Source organism: Sprattus sprattus (genome assembly GCF_963457725.1).
Source record: "Sprattus sprattus genome assembly, chromosome: 3".
Lineage (NCBI taxonomy): Eukaryota > Metazoa > Chordata > Actinopteri > Clupeiformes > Clupeidae > Sprattus > Sprattus sprattus.
This window is the reverse complement of record NC_137922.1, coordinates 52,371,933-52,394,918: the sequence shown is the minus strand read 5'-3', so window position 1 is coordinate 52,394,918 and position 22,986 is coordinate 52,371,933. Positions and strand designations below refer to the sequence as shown.

Below are 22,986 nucleotides of genomic sequence, written 5' to 3'. Positions count from 1 at the left end.
GTCTGTGTCCAACTTGTTAAGATGTTGTGAGAGAGAATTTTGTCTCAATGAATGCATGTGATGTAATGCCTGAGGCGCTGTTCAAACCTCTGCTTAATTACTCACCTAATATTAATCCAACCTCTAGATTGGCAAAACAAAACCTGGGGCGGTAGTGGTGGTTCAGGAGGTAGATGAGTTCAGCAATCGAAGGGTTGCTAGTTCAATACCGACGACTCCTCACCAAATGTTGAAATGTCCTTGAGCAAGACTGAACCCCCAACCACTCCCGATGTGCAGGTTGGCACCTTAGATAGTCGTCTCTGCCATCGGTGTGTGAATGGGTCGATGTTCGAGGCATTCATCTGTAAAGCGCTTTGAGTTCTCTAGGAGTCTCTCTTGAGGGGAAAAGGTGTGGTGTTGTTTTGCTTGCAGGCATGGGCCCTAACCTTACACAGGTCCTGCTATCAGGTATGTGAGAGAGTAAATAGGAGTGGGGTGGTTGGACCCGAGTCCAGTATTATATGTGAACTAGAAGTAACATTACCTTTGTTTATTACAGGTAGTCTGAGTCAAGTGTGATTTTTTGCCTTGAGTCTTCCTCTCAGTGGGTTACACCTCTCACAGGCCATCGAGATGGATCAGTAAGTGAACAGTACCAGTCTTATCCTGTAGGTGGAGCTCTTATTCTGTAGAATGGGACATCGTTCAACATGGGAATAGAATGGCTAATGACTTTCTTGATGGAGAAGGACCTAAAAATGATTGCATCATGATACACACTAAAATGAATCTGTGCCACCATATGGTGTAATTAAAAAATGAAGTCAGTGACTACGGAAACAGGAATGCAGATATCTGCCTGCCATAGTGTGTTGGTCATTAAGTATAGTTTGACCGAGCTGATACATGCAATCATTAGCATTTAATTTGACTTCATTTATCGGTTCAATTTTCATTTGTAGCAGTTAGAGTTCTATACAGGTCATCTTGGTTATGGAGGGTAGCATTTATTTGTCAACAAAAAAAACATTTAAATTCTTTGCATTAATGAAGTGGCATTTGGGTTTAGGTTATCTCTTAATCAAATTAGGAGATTTAAAGTTTAATTATCCTTCCTTTATCTCTTATCAGGAAGAGTTAATTAGTTGATATTAGTTGGGCGTGTGTGTGTGTGTGTGTGTGTGTGTGTGTGTGTGTGTGTGTGTTTGTGGGTGTGGGTGGGAAGGGGCACATAGAGGCCTGATGTTGCTGCTCCTTGTCTGTTGGGTGGTATCCCAAAAGGCTTTGAGTGGATTTGGGTTGGATAAGGAAGTCATGGTTACAAAAACGTTATCTACAAGTTGTATGATTTTCAAAATTCTGGACTATTTCTTCCTTTGAACCTACAAGATCTAAGAAAGCCTTGCCTCACTACACACCCTAGTAACTTGAAACTAGCTATAGCCACCAAACCCTATTTTAAAACTCAATTTATACTCCTAATGAGTCACAGCATGTGGATGTCAGAGTGTAAGTTACTGACTAGACCACAGTTGTGAAGAGCTGAAACACAGTTATTAATGCCACCACAGGTGGATCTGGTGTGCTGTAGGTGGTTGAGATACGAGATTTAAGAAATGACATGATTTCACACTCACACAAGCTCATTTTATAATAGCAATGAAAGAAAGAATGTAGGTCAATTTTCTTGGCAGAAGGTAGAGTCAGTGATGCAGACTCAGGATTTCATGTTCAAAGTTAAAAATTGCTTTTTTTAATTACAATTTTTAATTTGAACGTGGCTCTAAAAAGTGTCTTACATGCCATGAGATAGAATGTTGGTCTGAGTAACCACCCAGGCTCCATAATGTTGGAGGGTGTGACACAAAAACAAAATGACCTCCTTGTACTCATCCGACGATACTAGAGACCTTGTCCAAAACAAGGACGCACATCACCTTGGATACAGGTGAAGCTTGAGATTCGGCAGGGGATTTGTTTGGCTGTTGGGTTTCAAAATGGCTTCTGGCTTTACTTTGACCAAACATGAGAAACAACTTCCTGTTCTTGGGCTACTGCTTTGATACCTGCAGCGCCACATCTCTCTGAGCTTCCTGGGCCTTAGCCAATGCATTGCTGGAGGGCCTATCCCTTTCTGCAGCATCAATCTTCGCTTCCCCACAATGCCTTTCAGCAAAGTCATCAGTGCTTACCATGGATGGCCAGGTATATGCCTGACAGAATATTTCAACGATGGGGGAGAAGAGGTGAATTCCTGCTCTGCTCATGGTCAAAGTTTTTATGGAGAAGGTAAAGTAGAGAGAAATATTGTCTCTTGCCATAATGCAGTTATTATAAAACTGTTGATATCTCCCTTAAGACCTGACACTGTGAAAGGATTGATTAATGTGTTTGACATCAATTTAAACAGCTTGAACAGATTTGGGGGTATTGAATGTGACCAGTAAACTATTATTGATGAGGTATGACTATATCTTCTGTAAAGCTACCAAATCCAATTTCCCTGTTTTTAGACTCTCTTGTATCCTGTAAAAGTGCGTTCACTCCTGACATGGCTGGAAGGAAGTATTGTATCTGCAAGGCTCTATCCTCAAGGGTTTGATCTGACCTCTTTAGTTACAGCTCCACCACCCAACATGTGTGATTTCAGTGTAATCAGTCAACGAAGACCGAGCTTTAAATGGACGGTCTATTACCTTGAAATTCATTTCTGAAAAGCCAGGCAGACACACGGATGAGTATGTTGTGGAATAAAACAAACACATGCAAAGGAAGTGGTTGTTTAAAACTAGTATTTGGCTGTTGCAGGAATGGTGGCAGAAAGGGAATGAAAAGCAGTACCTGAAAAAATTCAGATCCAAGAAGTGTGATTATTAGATGATGGCACCACGGAGAGACTGCTTCTGTACTCCAGTGGAATTACGTAAGGCTTGCATAATGCCAGAGGTACTGGTCACTAGAACCAAACAGAATACCACAAAAATAGGTTCAATTCAGTCTTGTTTGTCCACTCTGTACATCTTTTTTATTGTTTCTCTTTTTTTTTCACTCGCCCATACAAAGGTTGACAGCTGTAGGAATTCCCAAAGTTATACACCGACGATAAATATCATGCTACCAAAGTATTAAATTTGTACAAAAATACTTTACAGCTCATAATACCTGTCCATTAGAAATAAAAATACAGTATTTCAGGGACATGACTGTGAACTTGATCCATGAGAGGATCATACACTGAAAAATGGTTACCCACTATTTTAATTGGCAGTGCTTAACTCCAGTTGAGCGTGTCCGTCCGAGGAGGGGAAATGGCATAGGAGCCAGCTGTGTGGTTTTAAGTCTAATTTATTTTTTCTTGTTGTTGTTGTTGTTATCATTCATTTTTGGCCACGCCCGACTGAAGCTCATTCACGGTTAAACTGTGACACATCAGAAAAAAAACTCAAGGTGCAAATACCTGCATAAAAACAAAACTTAAAAAAACTAAATCAAACAATCCAAGTGATAATGAAGCCATGCCTGCATTGCTGGTTGTCATTACTAGTTCAGGAAAAAAAAAAAAAAAAAAAGGAAAAGAAAATGATACCCACACAGAGGTGTTTCTAATTGATCTCTGTGGGACTAACCAGGATATTATCTGTGCTCAGTGCATGAAGTGACAGGAAAGTAGAGTATGGACCCGTATTAAGAGGGAGCTTCTGGATTAGAATAGGGAACACTGACACACAACATGGCTTCCTGGAAAACAAAACAAAACAAACAAAACAAAATAAAATAAAACCAGACAGAGTCCCCGACTACGGAGAGGTCAAGTCTGCGTGCCATTTCAAATAGTGAGTAGGCGAGAGGGGGTGTGAGGTGAGACCACTGACAACAAGGGCGACGTCACTCTTCAACAGCCACAAGGTTTACGCACACGGGTCAGGGCTGGGTGACGGTAGAGGGGGAAGAAGAGCAGGAGGAAGAGGAGTGGTTGCTAGGAGCAGCCGGATTTGCTTGTTTCTTTTCTTTTTTTCAGTCGTGTTTTTTTCTGAACCAAACGTGTTAATGATTTTTTTTCCCTTCACCTGAAGCAAATCTGCTCCCTGAAAGAGAGAGAGAAAAAAAACCCACACGGTTTTCAGGACTGATGTCTCCTTTTTTGCTGCTGGCAGACTGAGACGTGGACGCGCAGAGACGTCCAACTCGTGTCAGCCTTGAGTAATCAAGCACACAAGTGACATTGTATCATTTCATATATATTTTTTCCCTTTTACAAACAATGTTGTTCAGCCTTTGGGCCTTTAATCTCATAAAAGAAACAATGTTTACATACAAAAACCATACCAGTACCACATAGATTAGCATATTATTTCATATTTAGTCAAAAAAGGGGGAGAGAGACAGAGGTATACAAAATAGAAAAAGGTGATTTCTTCAGCTACTTCAGTTATGGTTGTTTACCTCATGCATTTTTTCTAACGTACTTTTGTAATTTATTGGTCATTTTGAGTGATGGTGGCGTACAGTTGCACACGGTTCACAGCTCGGTTTCTTACGTCCAAAGTTGATTTGGATTTCACATCAGTTAAAAAAAAAAAAAAAAAAAAAAAAACAGGGTAACGACTTGCACAGTAGAAAATATCTCCCCCCCCACTTATACATTTACCTCTGGTATTCTTCTTCCACATTTCTTCAGCAGCTAGTTTTCCCTGTCACGGATCAGCCAATTACCCATGGGCCTTTGCAGTCTCTCTCTCTCTCTCTCTCTCTCTCTCTCTCTCTCTCTCTCTCTCTCTCTCCAAGCTGTGATTTTGTAAGGGTTTGACTGACAGTATCTTGTCCATATCTGCACTAGTGTGTAAGGAAGCTGGACGGTGTTAATTGTGCTTCTGCAGGGAAGGGGAGGGAGTTTTTTTTCTGCCATGTTTTATATTCAGTGTCCCAAGTTGTACAATGTACTTAACTTCAAATTGATTGAGAACTACAATGGACTTGAACTACAATGCATAACTTTGTTTAGTGCATGTCTTTGCAAGATGTCCTTTGGGTTAAGATTAGGGTTAGCAATGTGTAATACCATGTTCTTCCAGCAGAAGCAGGTGGTAGTAGTTATTACTTATTATTAGTAATTACACTGTTATAAGAACACTTCATATAAAATGAGACCAGGCTCACTTTGGCTCCTGTATGCTGAGGCTCAGCCCATAACCTATACTACGACACAACTCCGATCATATCTTTGTACCAGCTTTAGCAGTGTGTCTGGCTGCAGTAGAGGTATGAAGCTAGCATTAGCCACGTTAGCTCCTCTAGCTTCAAACAGCCTGTTTCTATAGCAGCAGATGAGGAGCAGGAGGGAATAAGGGGAATTTGGATATTAAAACAACTGTAAAACTGTAGGAGCAGATTGTATTTTTTGCACATTAAACACCTGCCCACCGATTCATCCACCACTCTTCGCTAAAGCCACTCACAGATTGCACACGAGTGCATTTGTCACATATAAACCTGCCTCTGTTCATAAAAATAGTTCTTTGTCCAAATTTAAGATAAGGTGCAGAAGTGCCACCTCTTCTAGAAGAAAGAAGTCACTCAACATCCTAGTAGGGGGCCAGCCATTTCTGGTCGTTCTTGTTTGAGATTGCGTGTGTGTGTGCCTTTGTGCCCCTAAAACTCACCTCTGAGAGTTCATGGAGAACTGAATTTGCTGAGGTAAGTTCTGGTGCCAAAGACTGTAGAGGTGACCCAAGATGGGCCCTGGGGCAGGATACAATGTCAAATCCAAGAACAATAGAAACAGTGAAGATACTGTTTTTTTTTCCATCAGGACCAGTATCATTGTCTTTAATGAAAATATTGGGAGCTTAATATACAGTGTGCAGACGTCTTTACTGTTTCTGAAGTTCTACAACTCAAGGCTACAAACAGTATGCTAGTCCCCTATACTTGCTGTCCGCTCATATTTATGATGGAGTGACAGGGATTACCATCAGAGCAGGTTCTTCAGATTGAACAGTGGTTGAGGTGGGGCCAGAAGTGATTGAGGACCCTCTAAGTGGACTTCAAACCTTTTTAAAACTAATGTTCACTGGGCTGCAGTCCACTGCTCTTACCTACCTCTCTGTTTTTCTCTTTCTCTCTCTCTATCGCTGGGAAAGGAGGAAGCAGGGGCATTTGTATCCAGTGTCTCCTGTTTATTGTGCTGATGCTATACCCCACCCCATTAGTAGCAGAGTTGGCACTCAGACCTTGGCATCAGAAGTGAAGAGAGAAGGGGGGGGGGAGGTTGTTCTTTTTCCACTACCACACTACATTTTGTATTCTTTTTTTTTAACGCATCACTGACAAAACTGGGAGAGTATAAAAGTTGCGAGTTGGAGAACTCAAGGGGCGACTGAGGAGGCTAGAGGGGGAAGGGGGGATGCTCTTTATAAAAACGAGAGTGGGGATAGTTCTCTGGCCTATACAGTGTGGTCCTACAAACAAACACACAAATACACATTCACACACACTCACACAAAGCCTCACACACATACAGAGTGGCCAGTCCAACAGTACATGTAAACGTCTGTGAGTATCCACTTGCTCCAGTATCATTATTTTTTTTCACCAGTGTTTTTTTTTTCTCCTTAAGTCTTGTCCTTTCACAATAAAAACAAAGGATGGCACTGTTTCAGTTGCAGTTTCTGTTTGCTTTTGTATGTCTCAGTACTCCAAAGAGGTCGCTATGGTCTTCCTCCATTGTCATTATCGTCATCGTCATCATAGTTGTAGTACAGTAGTTGTAGGTGTCACAGGACCCATGCTGGGTGTGTGCTAGAGGAGAGAGGGCCTGGCCTGTGACACATGCTCTTCATGTGTGTGTGTGTGTGTGTGTGTGTGTGCGTGTGTGTGTATGTGTGTGTGTGTGTGTGTGTGTGTGTGTGTGTAGGTACACAGAGAGGAGGAAGAGTGTTACATGTGCTTAGACAAACTGCCCCTTCTCTAACCTTTCTGCCCTCCCCCCACCATTTCAGACCTAGTGGTGTGAGAGGGTGCAGGGGTGGTGGGTGCTGGGAGCGGAGTGGGGGCGCAGGGCATATTAGCACCATGGGGAGCGCTGGACTCTGGGCTACCACCCCGCTCTGCTATAAGGTCTTGTGAGGGTCTCTGTCTTCGTCCCCTAGCAACCCGGGCATCTGCAGTCCCATATCGGGGTCCATCAGGAGGGAGTGAGGACCGTCCCCTGTCAACGCCACGCCCGGCTCTGTCCAGTTCACCGGCTCATCGGAGGGCAGCTGACCCAGGTCCAAGGTGGGCTGGGCGCTGACCGGGTTCCGGCTGATGACCAGGTCCAGCTTATTGCCGGACTCTGCGATCAGCGGGACCACGAGGCAGCAGTCAAAATCTCGAGTCCGCACGTGATTGATCTGGAAGGGGAACAAAAAAGAAAAGCTATTTATTTACAACTTAAAGGTAGGGTATGTGGTTGTAATGCCTTACACTTTTTGTCCTATTCAGCTAACTGTTCCCCATAGCCCTTCAGTTTGTTTTAGTTTTGTGTGTGCGCCCAAAAACACTCTGGTGTGCGTACACAGTCCTGGCTCTGTAAATGCGAAACAAACAAAGTAGCTTGGACAGAGCCATACACTATTCAAGCCCATCAACCTGTGGCTTCAGTAGCATGGAAGGGAAGGGTGTTATTTGCATACCGCTTGAATCACACACTGTACCTTTAAGTGTACACATTTCATGTGTACAAATTAAACTTGCCAAATGTTATGCAAATAGAGACTCTGTAAATATGATATCAAGGGCACTATGAGACACGCAGCCTAGCTAATGTGCTATTGTGACTGGCAAAAGAACTGATGCTCACTGATGTTTTGTGCTTTGTGTCGAGTGCTATCTGGCTTCATTCAGCCACGAACAATAAGCCCTGCTATAATTACACTGGCAGAATGACTGCCTTGTTAAAGTCATTTCTGTATGCTCTCTCTGACAAAGGTGTGGTCTGAGCACACATCAACCAAAAGGTTGGCAGAAAACGCATTTAGATGACATCTCCCACAAGAATCCAAACAATACTGTTTATAATACGTATTTTTTTCTTTCCCCAGATCATGCACAGGGCTTTACTCAGAGGCTTTCCAGAGTCTCGTGTTAGACCGTTAAACAAACAGAGGTGCTACAGTCCAGTCAGAAAAATCAATATCCTACTGTGCAAACACACGGGTAAACACACAGTTATCCATTTCTGCTCTTCAAACAAAGAAGGACAAAGTAGTGGGAATGGTGTTGAAAACACAGACAGACACGGCCCACAGTAACTTATTTTTGTGTCTCTGTCGAGCCATTTGCCAATACGTGGTAAATAGAACATTGGCTACGGCACAAGAGTGTCACACATTGAGCACTGCAAGTGCTACTGCCTTCTGTGGCGAAGGACAGGAGAGGGTGAGAGATAATAAGCATGCTGATGGCTTTCTTTTCTTCATTTCTGGCCCGATTCATCATCTGTCTAGCAGTCCCGCTTGCTGTTTAGTCTTTAATGGCTACCATTTTGCCGACGTGAGATAAATTGAAAAAGAAAAGGACACACACAATCAGACACACACAGGTGATGTGTCAGCCTGCTGTCAAATCGCCCACTCGTGCTGTTGGCCATCATCCTGGTTTTGTCTTGCCGGGAAAATAAGTGCCTTTTGCCACTGCTGCTCGTTCAGCGCCAACTATGAGACAGCACTGGTAATTACTATGGCCACTCGACTGTGCAGCAGGCTTGGGGCATTAACACCCTAATCCTCATAAGGAAAAAAAAAAACTGCCCAAATGCTCATTAACATGAGGCAATGTTGACTAATCCGACAGAAGTGAAGTCTGCACTCTGTGCTTCCAGCTGGCAAGGAGGCGAGTAATTACGTTGCCGTGGTAAAGGGGACTAAGCCCAGTGTTAGTGGGGACCTTTTGTGGAACGTGTGTGTGTGTGTGTGTGTGTGGTGAGGCATTGTGAGGGCCGTAGTACTGTGAAGACCGTACCTGCAGCAGCCTGTCGAAAGGCTTCAGTCCCCCAAGCTCGGCTGGGCCCCCAGGGCGGATGTTGTTGACGTAGACCCCCTTCTCTAGGAGACCATCTGACACACTGAACCCAAAGTCCTCCAGGTCTGTCTCCTTAAACAGGCTCACCTGAGGACCAAAAGGGTAGCAGCAATGGTTAGTAAGGTTATAATATAAAACTGGCATACCCTAAAGCCTGATGTTCGGCTGAGACGGTTAGAGGGAGAGATGGATAGAGCTGATTATTGTTTAGCTCTCTGAGTTCCCTGTAGACTGTTGCTCAGCCAATTTCCCCAACTGAACCTGCTTTAGACTGCTTAGTGGACAAACTACAAATACTAAGACTAACTGGTCACAAAAAAGTGATTTACTATTCATATCAGCTATTAACTCTCTTACAAGTGTAGTTTTTCCCCTCATGTTTTGTAAAAGGACTTTTAGCAAGGGTTGCCCTTCATGGGTCATATTGGGTTCAACACCAAAGGGAGTGCACATACTTTGATGGAAATGTAAGTCTAAACTGTGTGTGCTTTTAAAAACAGTGCATGTAGATCCCCACCTTGTGCAGCTCCACTGGTGTAGGGGACAGGATGTCCTTGATCTCCTGCTTCATCTTCCTCATGTTGAATGCCTTGCGGCCGCTGTCGTTGGGTAGCGTGTTGCTACGGCTGGCCTGCGAGTACTGCGACCGGTTGGAGCCGCGCTCCTGGAAGCTGGCCTGCCGGCCCAGGTGGCTGCGGGTTGGCGCCGGGTCGTGGTTCAGGCTCAGGCTGCTGCCGGACATGATGGTGGCCTGCAGGGGGCAGTAGTGAGAAGAGGCAGAGTAGCAGAGAAGAGAAGCAGAACAGGTTTAGTGCAGGATCAGTGGGGTGGTGTTAGTAATGGATGATAGAGTGCTTTAAACACAGGTGTATAAGTTCAGGTTTAGAAAGTAAAAGCCCATCCAGTATTATATAATATATTCTGAGCACTACACCTTACTGTAAATAGTACTTTAAATGTATAGTATTGTGATGGAATATATGGATGGATTATACATGATATATTGTGTATATCATGTAAATCTACATCAGGGACAACTCATTTATTTAAACACCATTTATTGGATTCAAACGGCGTGTGTCTGTTACATTTACAGATCGATTAGCTGCCTGCGTTGCTGCATATTGTATTGACAAACTGACAAATGTATCTGTACAAACAGTCCTTGCTTTCAGTAAAGATTAATATGGTCGACGGGATCCTATCATCCTCATGTAAGCTATGAAGAAGTGTGATGGTGGACCAAAACTTGATTTAACTGACTGAACTGCTGATGTGCGGCTGTCTTTTTAAGCTACGGTTAGTTCATGTTAGTTTAGGAATTTTTCTAACTAGCTAACTCATCTTACATCTGACTTGGATTCAACACTAAAAGATACAATGCTTGGAATCTACTGGATGTTTTTACACTGTGGGAAAGAGTTAGATAGCTTGCATCAGCTAGCAAGGTAAGAGAACGGATTTCTCCCAGTCATTGGAATCCGCCAGTTAATGCTATTCTGTTACTGTTGTTAATATGGAATCGCCTTTGAATAGAATAAACAGGCTTTACCAACTGCATAGTCTTTGGGGAGAAACGTATGGCTCTAGAAAATATTGATGTTTGAAGTAAAACCAGCTGGCTACAGTAAAGGGAAAGAGAGTTGAGTATTTTCTACAGCCATTTGACAATTATCAGTAAGAGCATGACACTAAAGTGCTTGAATGCAGTAATATGTGATTAATTAAATTTGATAAAGGTTAGCTTAATAGTTTTAACTATTAAAACTAAAGGACACCATTTAAGGGCTTTTTTTCTTCCAAAATGTTTGCCCGAACTCAGAATCAGCCCCCACTGATTTATATGTAAAACATTCCCGGTATGCTGGTTTACAGACGATGGTATTTTGCACACGTTCCAATTTGTGATTAACATGGTAAAAAAAAACAGGATAATGCTTGACCTATCGCGGTGTGTTGATTAGCTTCACTGTTGAACCAGGAAGTAGAAGTAATGGGTGAACTCAACTGTCTCGGTGCACTGGGGAGGCAAAAACTATGGGCTGTGCTGTTACCATCTGTGCTTGAACATGAACACCTGCGGACCAAGGCAACATCCAGACCAAAACAAAAACCTGATGTAGCAAATGGCCACCAGTATAAAAGTGAATTAACAACTGTTACAGTAGTTATGTTATGTTGAGCTTGTAGAGCTACTAAGCATGTCATTAGAAGTTACATAAAGTATATCCTGCATTAGACATGCAACCAATCTTTGGTCACACGAAAAACATATCCTTCTTCCAAGTGCTCATTTCACCAGAGACGCAGCCAAATGCAAAATGGCAGCACATGAAAATGCACAACCGGACCCGTGACGTGGGGGGTGGGGCATGCATGGGCACACACTGCATCAGCTGCACGCACTATGTCATTCAGAAGTTGGGCCATGTGTTACCATGGCAATGCTCCTTCTGATTTCCTCGTGCCATGTGGATCGAAAGCTTGGGTGCTGAAACACGTCATGAGTGGCTGAGCGGCAGAGACACGGACAGGTGGAAGATTTTGTCTTTTGAGCCCAGGAGAAAAAATCTTTGGTTCGGAGGGTGGGCTAACACCCAGACCCCCAACCCCCCACCAATGAGCGAACCATTCCCCAAACCACTCAATGTCTGACAAGAACATTCTGGGTCATGTGCCATTCTCGTTCGACAAGGGAACAGCCGTCCCATCATGCCTTGCCTGAAGCCCTCCTCCCCCTCCCCCACCCTCACACCTCATTCCAGCCCAACCCAACCCATGCCCATTGCCCCTCCTCTCTTCTCTAATCGGGCAGTCCTGGGTGTCACTTGGACAGTGTAATGTCGTGACAGGCAGAACACACAAGGTGATGTAGAGAGAGTTTCAGAAGCAGTCAGATCAGTGAAAGCACACAGACACTCTATCGAAAACACACACACACATCCATGCATTTTCATGTGAGAGAAACCATGTGCACTCCAGTGACACTGACAATCAGTTTCTTTTACTTTTTTTTTTTTTGCACCCACCCATTGCGCTTTACTAACATAAGGCAACCTAGACCCGAAGGGTACATTCACTTCAGTTAACTCAGTCACAAATTCAAATGAATTGCTGTTGGGGTATGTTTTCCAAAAAAGCATCCTTGAACAACCACAGTCATCAAATGACAGAGAGACTATCATTTTGAACACTCTCTCGCTTAGTTACCATGATCAATGACACTTTAGAGAAACCCAAATCTAACAGGAGGTGGGGGTTACTGCAGTGGGATCAGCATCTTAGCAGGGAACAGATATGTACTGTGGGGAGCTACACCTAGCGAGCTATGTGTTGTGGGAATAGGAGAGGAGAGCCTAATATAAGTTAAGGTTAGTCTGAATGTACCCCCGGGATCTAAGATGGATGCCACCCCTGTAATCGGTAACTCCAGCCCCCTACCCCCCTAACCCCGCCCTGAATGAGACATACACTAGCATCAAAGAGAGGCCCCGCCCAAGAAGGTGCAGCACTGCAAGCAGGAGGTCAAAGGTCAAAAAAAGGAGAGGGGTACCAAGAGGGCCAGGTTTCTCTTATTCAGAAGCCTGTCTGGCTGATCCTAGAAAGAGAAGGAGTGATTACAGAAAAGAAAAGGAAACAAAAGCTAAAACAAAAAAAGAACAAAAACAAACAGGAAGTGATGTCATGCAACAAGGGAGGAGCACACAACATAAATGGGGGAGATTTGGATTTGGCATCATGGGCTTTTAGAGTGGCAGTATGGGTATTAGTTTTTTTTTAGAGTGGCAGTATGGGTATTAGAGGGTTTTAGAGTGGCAGTATGGGTATTAGGGGGTTTAGAAGTCTGAAGGGGTTTGAAAAGGATGCAGGTTGGCCAGCAGGGTTAATCAGATGGCAAAAGAATATTCTGGAAGAAGATGTGTCGTGCATTTCCCATCTGATGTGTATACTGGGTGTGAGCTGTTGTCAGGTGATAGAGCTTGAGGAAAGTGTGTTGTGTGTGTTGCTTATGTGTGCATGGAAGATGTGTGTTATAGGCACCTCGCTTATGTAGTGAAGGAGGTGTACCAGGAGTAGGCCAGGAGTGTGTTTGTGTGTGTGTGTGTGTGTGCAGTGTGTGTGTGTGTGTGTGTGTGTGTGTGTGTGTGTGTGTGTGTATGTGTGTGCAGTGTGTTACCTCTAACTCTCGCAGGATGCCAGACTGACCACACGTCTCCAGGTCCTCCAGAGCCTGTGACCAGAAGTTCTCCTCCTGATCCGGTTCTGTGCCGTCGTGACCCACACTAAACCTGCAGGGGGCGACAGAGAGACGGGTCAACACACTGGTTCCCTGCCTGCTTCTGTTCCGGTCAGCCAATCAGCAGGCAGGCACCACGGTGATGAGTGCAAGGGGGGCTGAGTGAAAGGCGGGGGTGGGGGGGATTGGGGGTAGGTGGGTTGGTAGGTTTGGCCGAATATGAGGGGTGGAGAAACAGGCGTGTTGTGCAGTACACATGAGGTTTAAAACACACACACACACACACACACGCACACACACACATACACACACACACACCCGCACACATACACACACACGCACACCCGCACACACTCACACACTCACACACACCCCCCATGGTGCAAAGAAGGGGTGGAGTGAGGGCACACACTGAAATGGGCACGCCATGCTGGGCAGTGGGATCCAGGTGTGTTTGGTGGTGGTTTTGGCAGTGATGGTGGTGGGGGGGTGGTTCTGAGGATTGGTAAGGACCCCCCACACACACACACACACACACACGTTGGGCAGGCCAAGGCTCACCTGCTGTCAGAGATTAGGCCGGTGGGCAGCGAGGAGCCTCTGCAGATGCCAGGGAGAGGAACAATGTTAACACTGACCCTCTCACACACAAGCACGCAACACACACACACACACACACATGTATTAAGCACACACACATATGTTAAAACGTCAACACATACACTCACTCAGGCACATGCGGTGGCCCTTGGTCACACAAAACCAGAGCTGCACCCTAAACACACACACACACTCACACACACACACAAACACGCTATAACCCTAACCAATCACGAGTCTGTGTGTGCGTGTGTGTGTGTTTGTGTGTGTGTGAATCAAGAGGCATGTGTATGTTCTTCTTCTGTGCTGTTTAATCAGCTCTGGCTGCATTCGTAATGAGAGACATGATCATAACAGCTCCTGGCACTGGGATCGTCATAAAAGGCAATCAGAGCTGTCTGCTGCTACTGATGTTACTGAAGGAGCCACTATGAGTCACGCTGGGGTAGACTGACAGACCACCCAGACCCCATCCACATCGCCATGACGACCATCATGTGCCAGGTGGGCATGACATGCGGGCATCCTTATTGCCATGGGGACTATCATATGCCAGGTGGGCATGCCACAAGGGCGTCCACATCACCACAGCAACAATTATTTGTCAGGTGACAGTTGTATATTCATCTGCTTGCCTCTGATTCTCTCTTCTCCTCCTGTGTTGCCTTCCCTTCCTCCCCTCCCCCCTCTATTTGTCTATTTATCTATCCAGCCAAGCAGATGCCCCACTCCACCCCTCGTGCCTTTGAGCTGAGGATCTGCTCAAGGTTTCCTTCCCGTTAAAAGGGATTCTTCCCTCGCGCCTGTCGCCTTTAGCGCCTGCTCTAGGGGGTTCAGGCTCTGAGCTCCGCAAAGTGCCTTGAGACAATTTCAATTGCTTTTGGGGCTATATAGATAAAAATTGAATTAGGTTTAAATTGAATTGCAAACAGGCCATCTGAAAGCTGCGCTAGTGTATCAGCCTGTCCTGAAGCTATCATTTTGTAATGGGGTTGCTCTTCAGACAAGACCCTCTTTGTCATCTCCTAGTGTAGGCTAAGTGGCAGATAAATGTGACTGTCATAGCAGCCATTTGCTTTAATTATTCACACTGCTGTGATTGCGCCTTCCGCCTTTCAATAGTAAACAGCCATTTGTCATGGCCCTGACTGACAGATGTGTTTGTTTTTGTGTGTGTGTGCGTGTGCGCGTGTGCGTGTGTGTGTGTGTGTGTGTGTGTGTGTGTGTGTGTGTGTGTGTGTGCGTGTGTGTTTGTGTGTGTGTGTGTGTGGGTGTGTGTGCGTATGTGTGTTTGTGTGTGTGTGTGTGTGTGTGTGTGTGTGTATGCATGTGTGTGTGCCTACTGTTCGCACATGATCACACATTTGTTAAATACAGTGTAGTGCCACAGCAGATGGTTCAATGGTTCTTAAAGTGCCCTGTGACTGACTCTGGCCTTTCTGTGGTTCTTGTGTCTACTTTATTCAGCCTGCTTGTCTGGCATATTGCCCTCAGGAGCAGAGTCAGTCTGAACTTTTCATCTGTTCAGGAAGCTTAGTCAGAAGATGGTACTTTGACATCAAACCCATTAAGATAAACAGGGTCAGTCTGTGAGTGTATACAGGCATCATGTGACTGCTCACTTGTGGGCAGAAATTCAGGACGCAGGGTTTGTTAAGTTGTCCCATCAAATCAGACTGATGGTTCAAGGGGTGGTTCTTAACAATTTCACTGCCCTGCAACATGCCGGCAGAGACTCGACCCAGTGTAGTTGTGGATTAAAGTTCTAAGAGAGCTGGAAAGTTACAAAACTGTGTTGATGGAGGTTGCTTTGTTGAGTAGGTTACTATGCTAAGTAGAATGGTGTATTGTTAGGTACTGTGTTAAGTGGAATGGTGTAAGGTACTGTGTTGCTTAGGTTACCGTGTTCAGTGGAATGGTGTCTTGTTAGGTAGTGTGTTGCTTAGGTTACCGTGTTAAGTAGAATGGTGTACTGTTAGGTACTGTGTTGCCTAGGTTACTGTGTTGAGTGGAATGGTGTATTGTGAGGTACCGTGTTGCCAAGGTTACTGTGTTGAGTGGAATGGTGTATTGTGAGGTACTGTGTTGCCTAGGTTACTGTGTTGAGTAGGTTACTGTGTTGAGTGGAATGGGGTATTGTGAAGTACTGTGTTGCCTAGGTTACTGTGTTGAGTAGGTTACTGTGTTGAGTGGAATGGGGTATTGTGAGGTTCTGTGATGCCTAGGTTACTGTGTTGAGTAGGTTACTGTGTTGAGTGGAGTGGTGTATTGCTAGGTACTGTGTTGCCTAGGTTACTGTGTTGAGTGTAATGGTTTATTGTGAGGTACTGTGTTGAGTAGGTTACTGTGTTGAGCGGAATGGTGTATTGTTAGGTACTGTGTTGAGTAGGTTACTGTGTTGAGTGGAATGGTGTATTGTGAGGTACTGTGTTGAGTAGGTTATTGTGTTGAATGTAATGGTGTTGATGGGATGTGAATGATTGTGGAGTGTCTCCTCCTTATACTAGAGTAACTATTGTATTTCCTCTACCTCCATAGTGGTTTTGCATACTATAGGCCCATGGTCATGACCATTTGAATGTTGAATATTTGATGTGACAATATTTTGTTTCCAATTAATTAGGGTAATTTAAATCACCAACACACTCACATTATTCCCTGGTAAACTTGCAGACTAAGCTTTGTTTTGTCTTTCTGTTTTGTTAAGTTTGTTTTGCTTGTAATAAATCTTACAACTCTACTGAGAAAATTGCATTGTTCTATTAACTGTTTCACTATACAGGTCAGGGAAAGAATGAATTCACAGGTGATTACCAATACTAGATCATGCAGATATCGTCAGGGATCTTTAATTTTAAAGCTCAGTTCACTCAGATCTATTACCTCTTTCCATCACTTTAAATGATCTCTTTTTACATATCGTCAGGAAACCTGCTCTTGCTTCAAATTACACTTGAGACACTGGAATTAATGTATTTTCTTATGTGTAGATGGATGTTTATGTTAATATGCGTAAAGCTTTGTATGGGTATGTGTACATTTACTGTATATATTTTGGCATCATAGGGGAACCAGTGGGTATGAGAGTGGCTAGGCCTGGGGGAGCGGGTGTCTGTGTATGTGTGAGGGTATTTGGGCTGATCTGGGAGAGCTGTTGTCTGTGTATGTGTGAGGGTATTTGGGCTGATCTGGGAGAGCTGTTGTCTGTGTATGTGTGAGGGTATTTGGGCTGATCTGGGAGAGCTGTTGTCTGTGTATGTGTGAGGGTATTTGGGCTGATCTGGGAGAGCTGTTGTCTGTGTATGTGTGAGGGTATTTGGGCTGATCTGGGAGAGCTGTTGTCTGTGTATGTGTGAGGGTATTTGGGCTGATCTGGGAGAGCTGTTGTCTGTGTATGTGTGAGGGTATTTGGGCTGATCTGGGAGAGCTGTTGTCTGTGTATGTGTGAGGGTATTTGGGCTGATCTGGGGGAGCGGGTGTCTGTGTATGTGTGAGGGTATTTGTGCTGAACTGGAGGAGCGGTTGTCTGTGTATGTGTGAGGGTATTTGTGCTGATCTGGAGGAGCGGTTGTCTGTGTATGTGTGAGGGTATTTGGGCTGATCTGGAGGAGCGGTTGTCGGTGTATTGCATTTTCTGTCTATTTGTGTCAAGGGCCCCCTTAACGAGAACAAGACGGTTCAGCTCAAGGGGGTTATCCTACTAATAAATGTGTGTATTGTAAGGTACTTTATTGAGTAGGTTACTGTATTGAGTGCAATGGTTTGTAAGATACTGTATTAAGTAGGGTACTGTATTGAGTAGGTTACTGTATTGAGTAGGTTACTGTGTTGAGTAGGCTGCAGTGTTGAGTAGGTTTGCCATGCTGAGTTTGATTCTGTGCTGAGGTCTGCGGTCTCCTACCCGCTGGTGAGGGGTCTCTCCCACTCATCGTCACTGAGGCCCAGGTCCTGCAGGATGTTGTTGGCACGGGGCCGGCTGGTGCTGCCGCCGCCACCTCCAGCTCCACCTCCGCTGCCACTGCCCGGGGACAAGCTGCCACGGCTGGGCTTGGCGTTCCTCCACTCGTGGCTGTGGAAGCTGTAGCCCGATGCCTGGAAGCCTGCAGGAGCTGTCACACACACACACACACACACACACACAACCAGCAGGTTAGGCACCAGGGCCACACTGAGAGGTGCAGTCTGGGATTCTGGCCAAGGGTTGTTCCTTTGAGCTAAACAGCCAATAAAATGACACCCCCTCCCTCCTGTGCTCCTGAAGCGTGTTGATTGGCTTGAAGAGTGTATAGCTCACTCCACATGTACAGAGCCAGGACTGCGTATGAGCACCAGAGGTTTTATTTGTAAGCACACAAACAGAATGGACGGTTAGAGGGCCGTGAGGAGCAATTAGCTGAATTTTACACAACCTGTATTAGGATTAGAATCACAGAGTGTACGGTTCACTGAGTAATTCACAGGGGCATTTCAGTTGGATCATTTCTCTCTCACATTCCCAGTCAAATATGTGTGATAAGCATGACCATCTGAAAACCAGCCAAAGCTGGTTTCTCTCTCATATTTGGTGATGCGCTGTGTCCAGGTAGCCAAGGTCTCTAACGACAGTATGTGACATGGTGTCTGACATTCACCTGTCCTCTAGTCTGCAGACCTGAGGAGCTCCAGAGGGGGCAGATGGGGGACTACTGCTGTGCATCCATCCCCTAAGACCCTTCACTGGATGTCTGACTCTCCTCTCACACACACACACACAACCAGACACACAACACACACACACACACACACACACACACACACACACACACACACACACACACACACACACACACACGCACGCCTGGGTTAATGCAGACTCATCTATAATTTAGCTGGAGGAGAGGGAAAGCGTTCTGGGGCCCTTGCTGCCTGTGTAAACATCTATGATTCATGTGTCTGCTCATGGCTTAGGGGGAGTGGAGGTAAGTGTGTGTGTGTGTGTGTGTGTGTGTGTGTGTGTGTGTGTGTGTGTGTGTGATGGTTAGTACAGTGGCAGACACACTCCCTGATGGCAGTCTAACATGAAGGAGTGCCTCAGTAGGCCTGTTGGTACTCTGACTAGGGGAGGTGAGGGGAGGGGGAGAGGAGAGGAGAGGAGAGGAGAGGAGGGGGAAAGTAACTGAAGAAGAGAGGAGACGAGCGATAGAGACCGAGGAGGAGGACGAAAAACGGAAAGCAGATGCGTGAAACACACACACACAAGCACACACACAAAGAATAGATGGAAGCATGGGCAAAAGGGAGGGATGGCCTTGTGCTGGCAAATGTCCGAAAGACTGAAATGTATCTCACCTGTAGGTGAGAACTGATTGAGGATGACAGACAGTGCTACGGAGGGAGGCTGAATTGACTGAGCCACACACACACACACACACACACACACACACACACACACACACACACAGAGCACTCTCTCTCTCCCTTGCACACATACATACGACTAATAAGCCCTGTGTCTATCTTTAAAACTGTTTCATTAATTATTAGTTATTATTTATACCATCTGAAAATACAAATACACAATGTCCACAAATGCCAGAATTTAGTAACATTTAGTTAAAATTGTACTTTTTTATTTTCATTGTGGTTCAGGCTTATGGTTGGAAATAATACCAAATAGATCCTCCTATCTTGTGTAGAAATGAGCAGCCAGCTGGTCCCCTCTCCACTGTCCACCAGAATGGACCTGCACACCATCATGTCTACAGATGGCGGCCATCTTCACAGCAAGTTCCTGATGTGTCTTGCTCGCCCGCTGCATGGACGTCCCTTCGTTCCAAAACCCCACAGGGTTTAAAACGCCATTTGGCTATGTGGAGTATTAGGGAGTAGGTATAAAACAACCCCTAGAGACACCTATTTTAAGTGAATTAGTAACACTTATTTTAAAATCAGTGATGGCAAAACACCCTCAGAGTACATAAGCCAATGCTGATTATCACCAGCTCTGTCTTTTCAACTGGATCAGGAACTGCACAATCTGTGTGAACAACAGGGCTAATTATATCAACAGTCTTTAGTGATGGGGAGAAACATGACTGACACATTGATCGTAGTTACTATATCACTTAGTGCTTCCTGGTGTCTTCGGGGGGCGTAGGTGTATGTGAGCGAGTGAGTCACTGAATAGATTACTGAGAAGCCAAGTGCATTAAGTGCTTTGCGTCTGAAATGGTGCTATTAAATACCATTTGGCAGCATTACAGCTCAGTTTATTGGACATTCCACACAGCCTTTGTGTCAATTTTGAGAATCTAAAGGAAAAGACCGAGGTCGTTATTATTGTAATTACTAGTCATACACATATTGTAGATGCTTGGCACTGTGTGTGTGTGTGTGTGTGTGTGTGTGTGTGTGTGTTTGAGTCAAATTAGATTTTTAATGGACTTCACTGAATACCCTGACCTCCAAAGGAAGGAAGCAATTATGGACAGACCTCTAAATTAACAGAACACCTGAATTTTGCATAACAAAAAGTATACGCATACAGTACACACACACACACACACACACACACGCTCACTCGCTCGCTCAGATCCTCAAGAGCGCACACACTAATACACCCTCGACTATACTGTACACACACAAACACACATTCGCTCAGATACTCAAGCGCGCACACACTAATACACACTTGACTATACACACACAAAAACACACACACACTCACAACTTTATATTTACTCAGGGACCAGAGTGATTAAACTTGACCAGGAGGCTTTTGTGTGCGCTGCTCTGTGGAAGTGTGTGTTAGCCTGTGTGTACGGCTAATTGTGATTCAAATACATTGTCTGACAAAACCCCTGTAATGCTTTACCCTGAGCACATTAGGAATCATTCCCCACTTAGCGGAGTAAAAGCCTCTCTCTATTCCAACACCCCCCTCATTCTCTCTCGTCTCCGAGGAACGGATGCTAGTATTATGGTGTACTTTTTGACTGAATAATTATGTCTATACATCAATTTAACACGGCAGCAGGAAAAGGTCTCCCCGTGTAGTGTGTGGTGTGTGTGTGTGTGTGTGCATCTGTGCGTGTGTGTGTGTGCTTGCGTGTGTGCATTGTGTGTTGGCTGTCCACTTTTTTCATTAAATCACAATAGGTGAGGATCTGCAAATGAGAAAACTCGGGACACTACATCCCCTGCTCTCCATCCCTCCCTCTCTCTCTCTCTCTCTCTCTCTCTCTCTCTCTCTCTCTCTCTCCCTCCCTCCCTCCCTCAGCCCTTCATTACTTTATCTAATTCTCTGCATCTTGCTCTGCTTTCATTTGTTAATGTATTCTTGTCCTTGTCCCTTTCCCTCTTTCCATCTCTCTCTCTCTCTCTCTCCCACTCACACTTATTATTTCATCTTATACTCTCTCATTTACCATTTGTTCCTTAATAAGCTCTCCTCTCTTTCTTCCTCTCAATCTCTCCATACATCTTAATCCACATCTAACTCTCCTTCCCCCTCCCTCTTTCTTTCTGTCTCTCTCTCTCTCACACACACACACACACACACACACACACACACACACACACACACACACACACACACACACACACACCACACACAAATCTTTTACTCATTAATATATTCCTCTATCCTTCTATATCTCTCCATCTCTCTTTTCAGCACCTACTTACGCCCCCCACCACTCCCCCCCTCCCTTATCTCTCTGTCCCATTCTTCTCACTGTCTCTCCATTCCTCTTGTGTCTAGTGTTGTGCTGATGAAGTGCCTGGTGTCTGGTCGTCTCGGTTCCCTAAAGTGCTGTCCACTAACAGAGAACGCTGTGGAAGGAGAACGTCCCTCACATAGCAACTGACTCTGGAACAGTTCTGGCCTGCGCCTGGCCCTCTTCTGGTGTGGAGATGGCAATTCTGTGTCACACCTGGGCCGAATCTGTTCCTACTGAGATGAGAAGCCTGTCGTCTGGGTCTCTAACACTCACCTTTCTGTCATTCTTTTCTCTCTTCCTGGCCTCTTTCTTCTTTCCCTTTATCCCCCACTCTCTTCTACAGCCTCTCTCCAACTCAGGGCGAGTGTTGAAAGTGTTGGCAGTGGAAGATGAGCTGTGATAAAAGGCCCTACCAGTCCTGCCTCTCATCATTTACTCTCACTCTCTCCTACTTCCTTTTACCTCCCTCCCTCCCTCCCTCCCTCTAACAGTCTTCCACTGACCGGATGTTGAAGGTGCTGTCAGTGGTAGACCACTTTCTACTATTTATCTTTCCACCTTCGTCCTCGTCTTCTTTTTTTTCTTTCTACCTTCCATCCATTTCATCTCCCTCTCTCTGATGCAGAACTGCATTGCCCATTGCAGTCCCTACCATTCCTATGTGCCTCTTTTAACTGTCACTCTGTTTTCCTCTCTTTCTTCTTTCCCTGTCATCCTCCCTTCCTCTCTGCCCCTCCCACCCCTTAACTCATGTTGAGTGCTGAAGGTGTTGTTGATGGCGGATGACCTGTGATTTGTGTCGTCCTCTCTTTACTCTCTTTCTCCGTCTTTCTTCCCTCCTCTGTCTCATTTCCATCCTTATCTCTCTCTCTCTCTCTCTCTCTCTCTCTCTTGCTGTCTCAAATTTGTGTGTAGACAAAGTCTGTGGTCAATTGATAATAATAGTAGCCTGTTGTTTCCCTGGTGAAATGTGTGTTTATGTACTTGGTGCTCTTTTACTATGTTGTGGGGTAGATTAGGGTAGTCTTTCTAGGAGTCCTTGATCCATGTGATGGCTAAATAAAGGGGTTCCAAACATCTGTCTGCCTCAAGTTGAGTGCGCTGAAGGTGTTGCTGATGACCTGTGATTTGTGATCTGTGTCTGCGCCTCTCCCTCCCTCTCCCCCTGCCCCTGCCTCTCCCTCTCTCCCTCTCTCTCTCTCTCTCTCTCTCTCTCTCTCTCTCCCTTTCTCTTTCTCTCTCTCGCCCTCGCCCTCTCTCTCTCTGTTAGTCAGTTGCAGACAAGCATCCTATTCTTTCCATTTCTCTCCCTCCCTTACTCTCTTCATTCAATTTCATCTCCCCCATCTCTCCCTCCCTCCCTCCTTCCCCCCTCCCCCCCCACTCTATCCCTCTCCCTGACTCACG

General features: G+C 45.1%; 1 protein-coding gene across 1 annotated transcript in view; it reads right to left on the bottom strand.

Annotated features, from left to right (window-relative positions):
• Nucleotides 1-7,017: 7,017 nt before the first annotated feature.
• Nucleotides 7,018-22,986, bottom strand: part of grip1 (glutamate receptor interacting protein 1) — a 199,734-nt gene continuing 183,765 nt past the window's right edge. Inside the window, exons 18-24 of the mRNA XM_080835056.1 lie at nucleotide 22,986; nucleotides 17,781-17,988; nucleotides 13,841-13,879; nucleotides 13,220-13,331; nucleotides 9,560-9,793; nucleotides 8,983-9,129; nucleotides 7,018-7,373 (exon numbers count right to left, since the gene is read on the bottom strand). The exon at nucleotide 22,986 is cut by the window's right edge and continues 206 nt beyond it. Coding sequence (XP_080691182.1) covers nucleotides 7,092-7,373; nucleotides 8,983-9,129; nucleotides 9,560-9,793; nucleotides 13,220-13,331; nucleotides 13,841-13,879; nucleotides 17,781-17,988; nucleotide 22,986 — 1,023 coding nt within the window. The 3' untranslated portion in view covers nucleotides 7,018-7,091. The remainder of the gene's footprint in view (nucleotides 7,374-8,982; nucleotides 9,130-9,559; nucleotides 9,794-13,219; nucleotides 13,332-13,840; nucleotides 13,880-17,780; nucleotides 17,989-22,985) is intronic.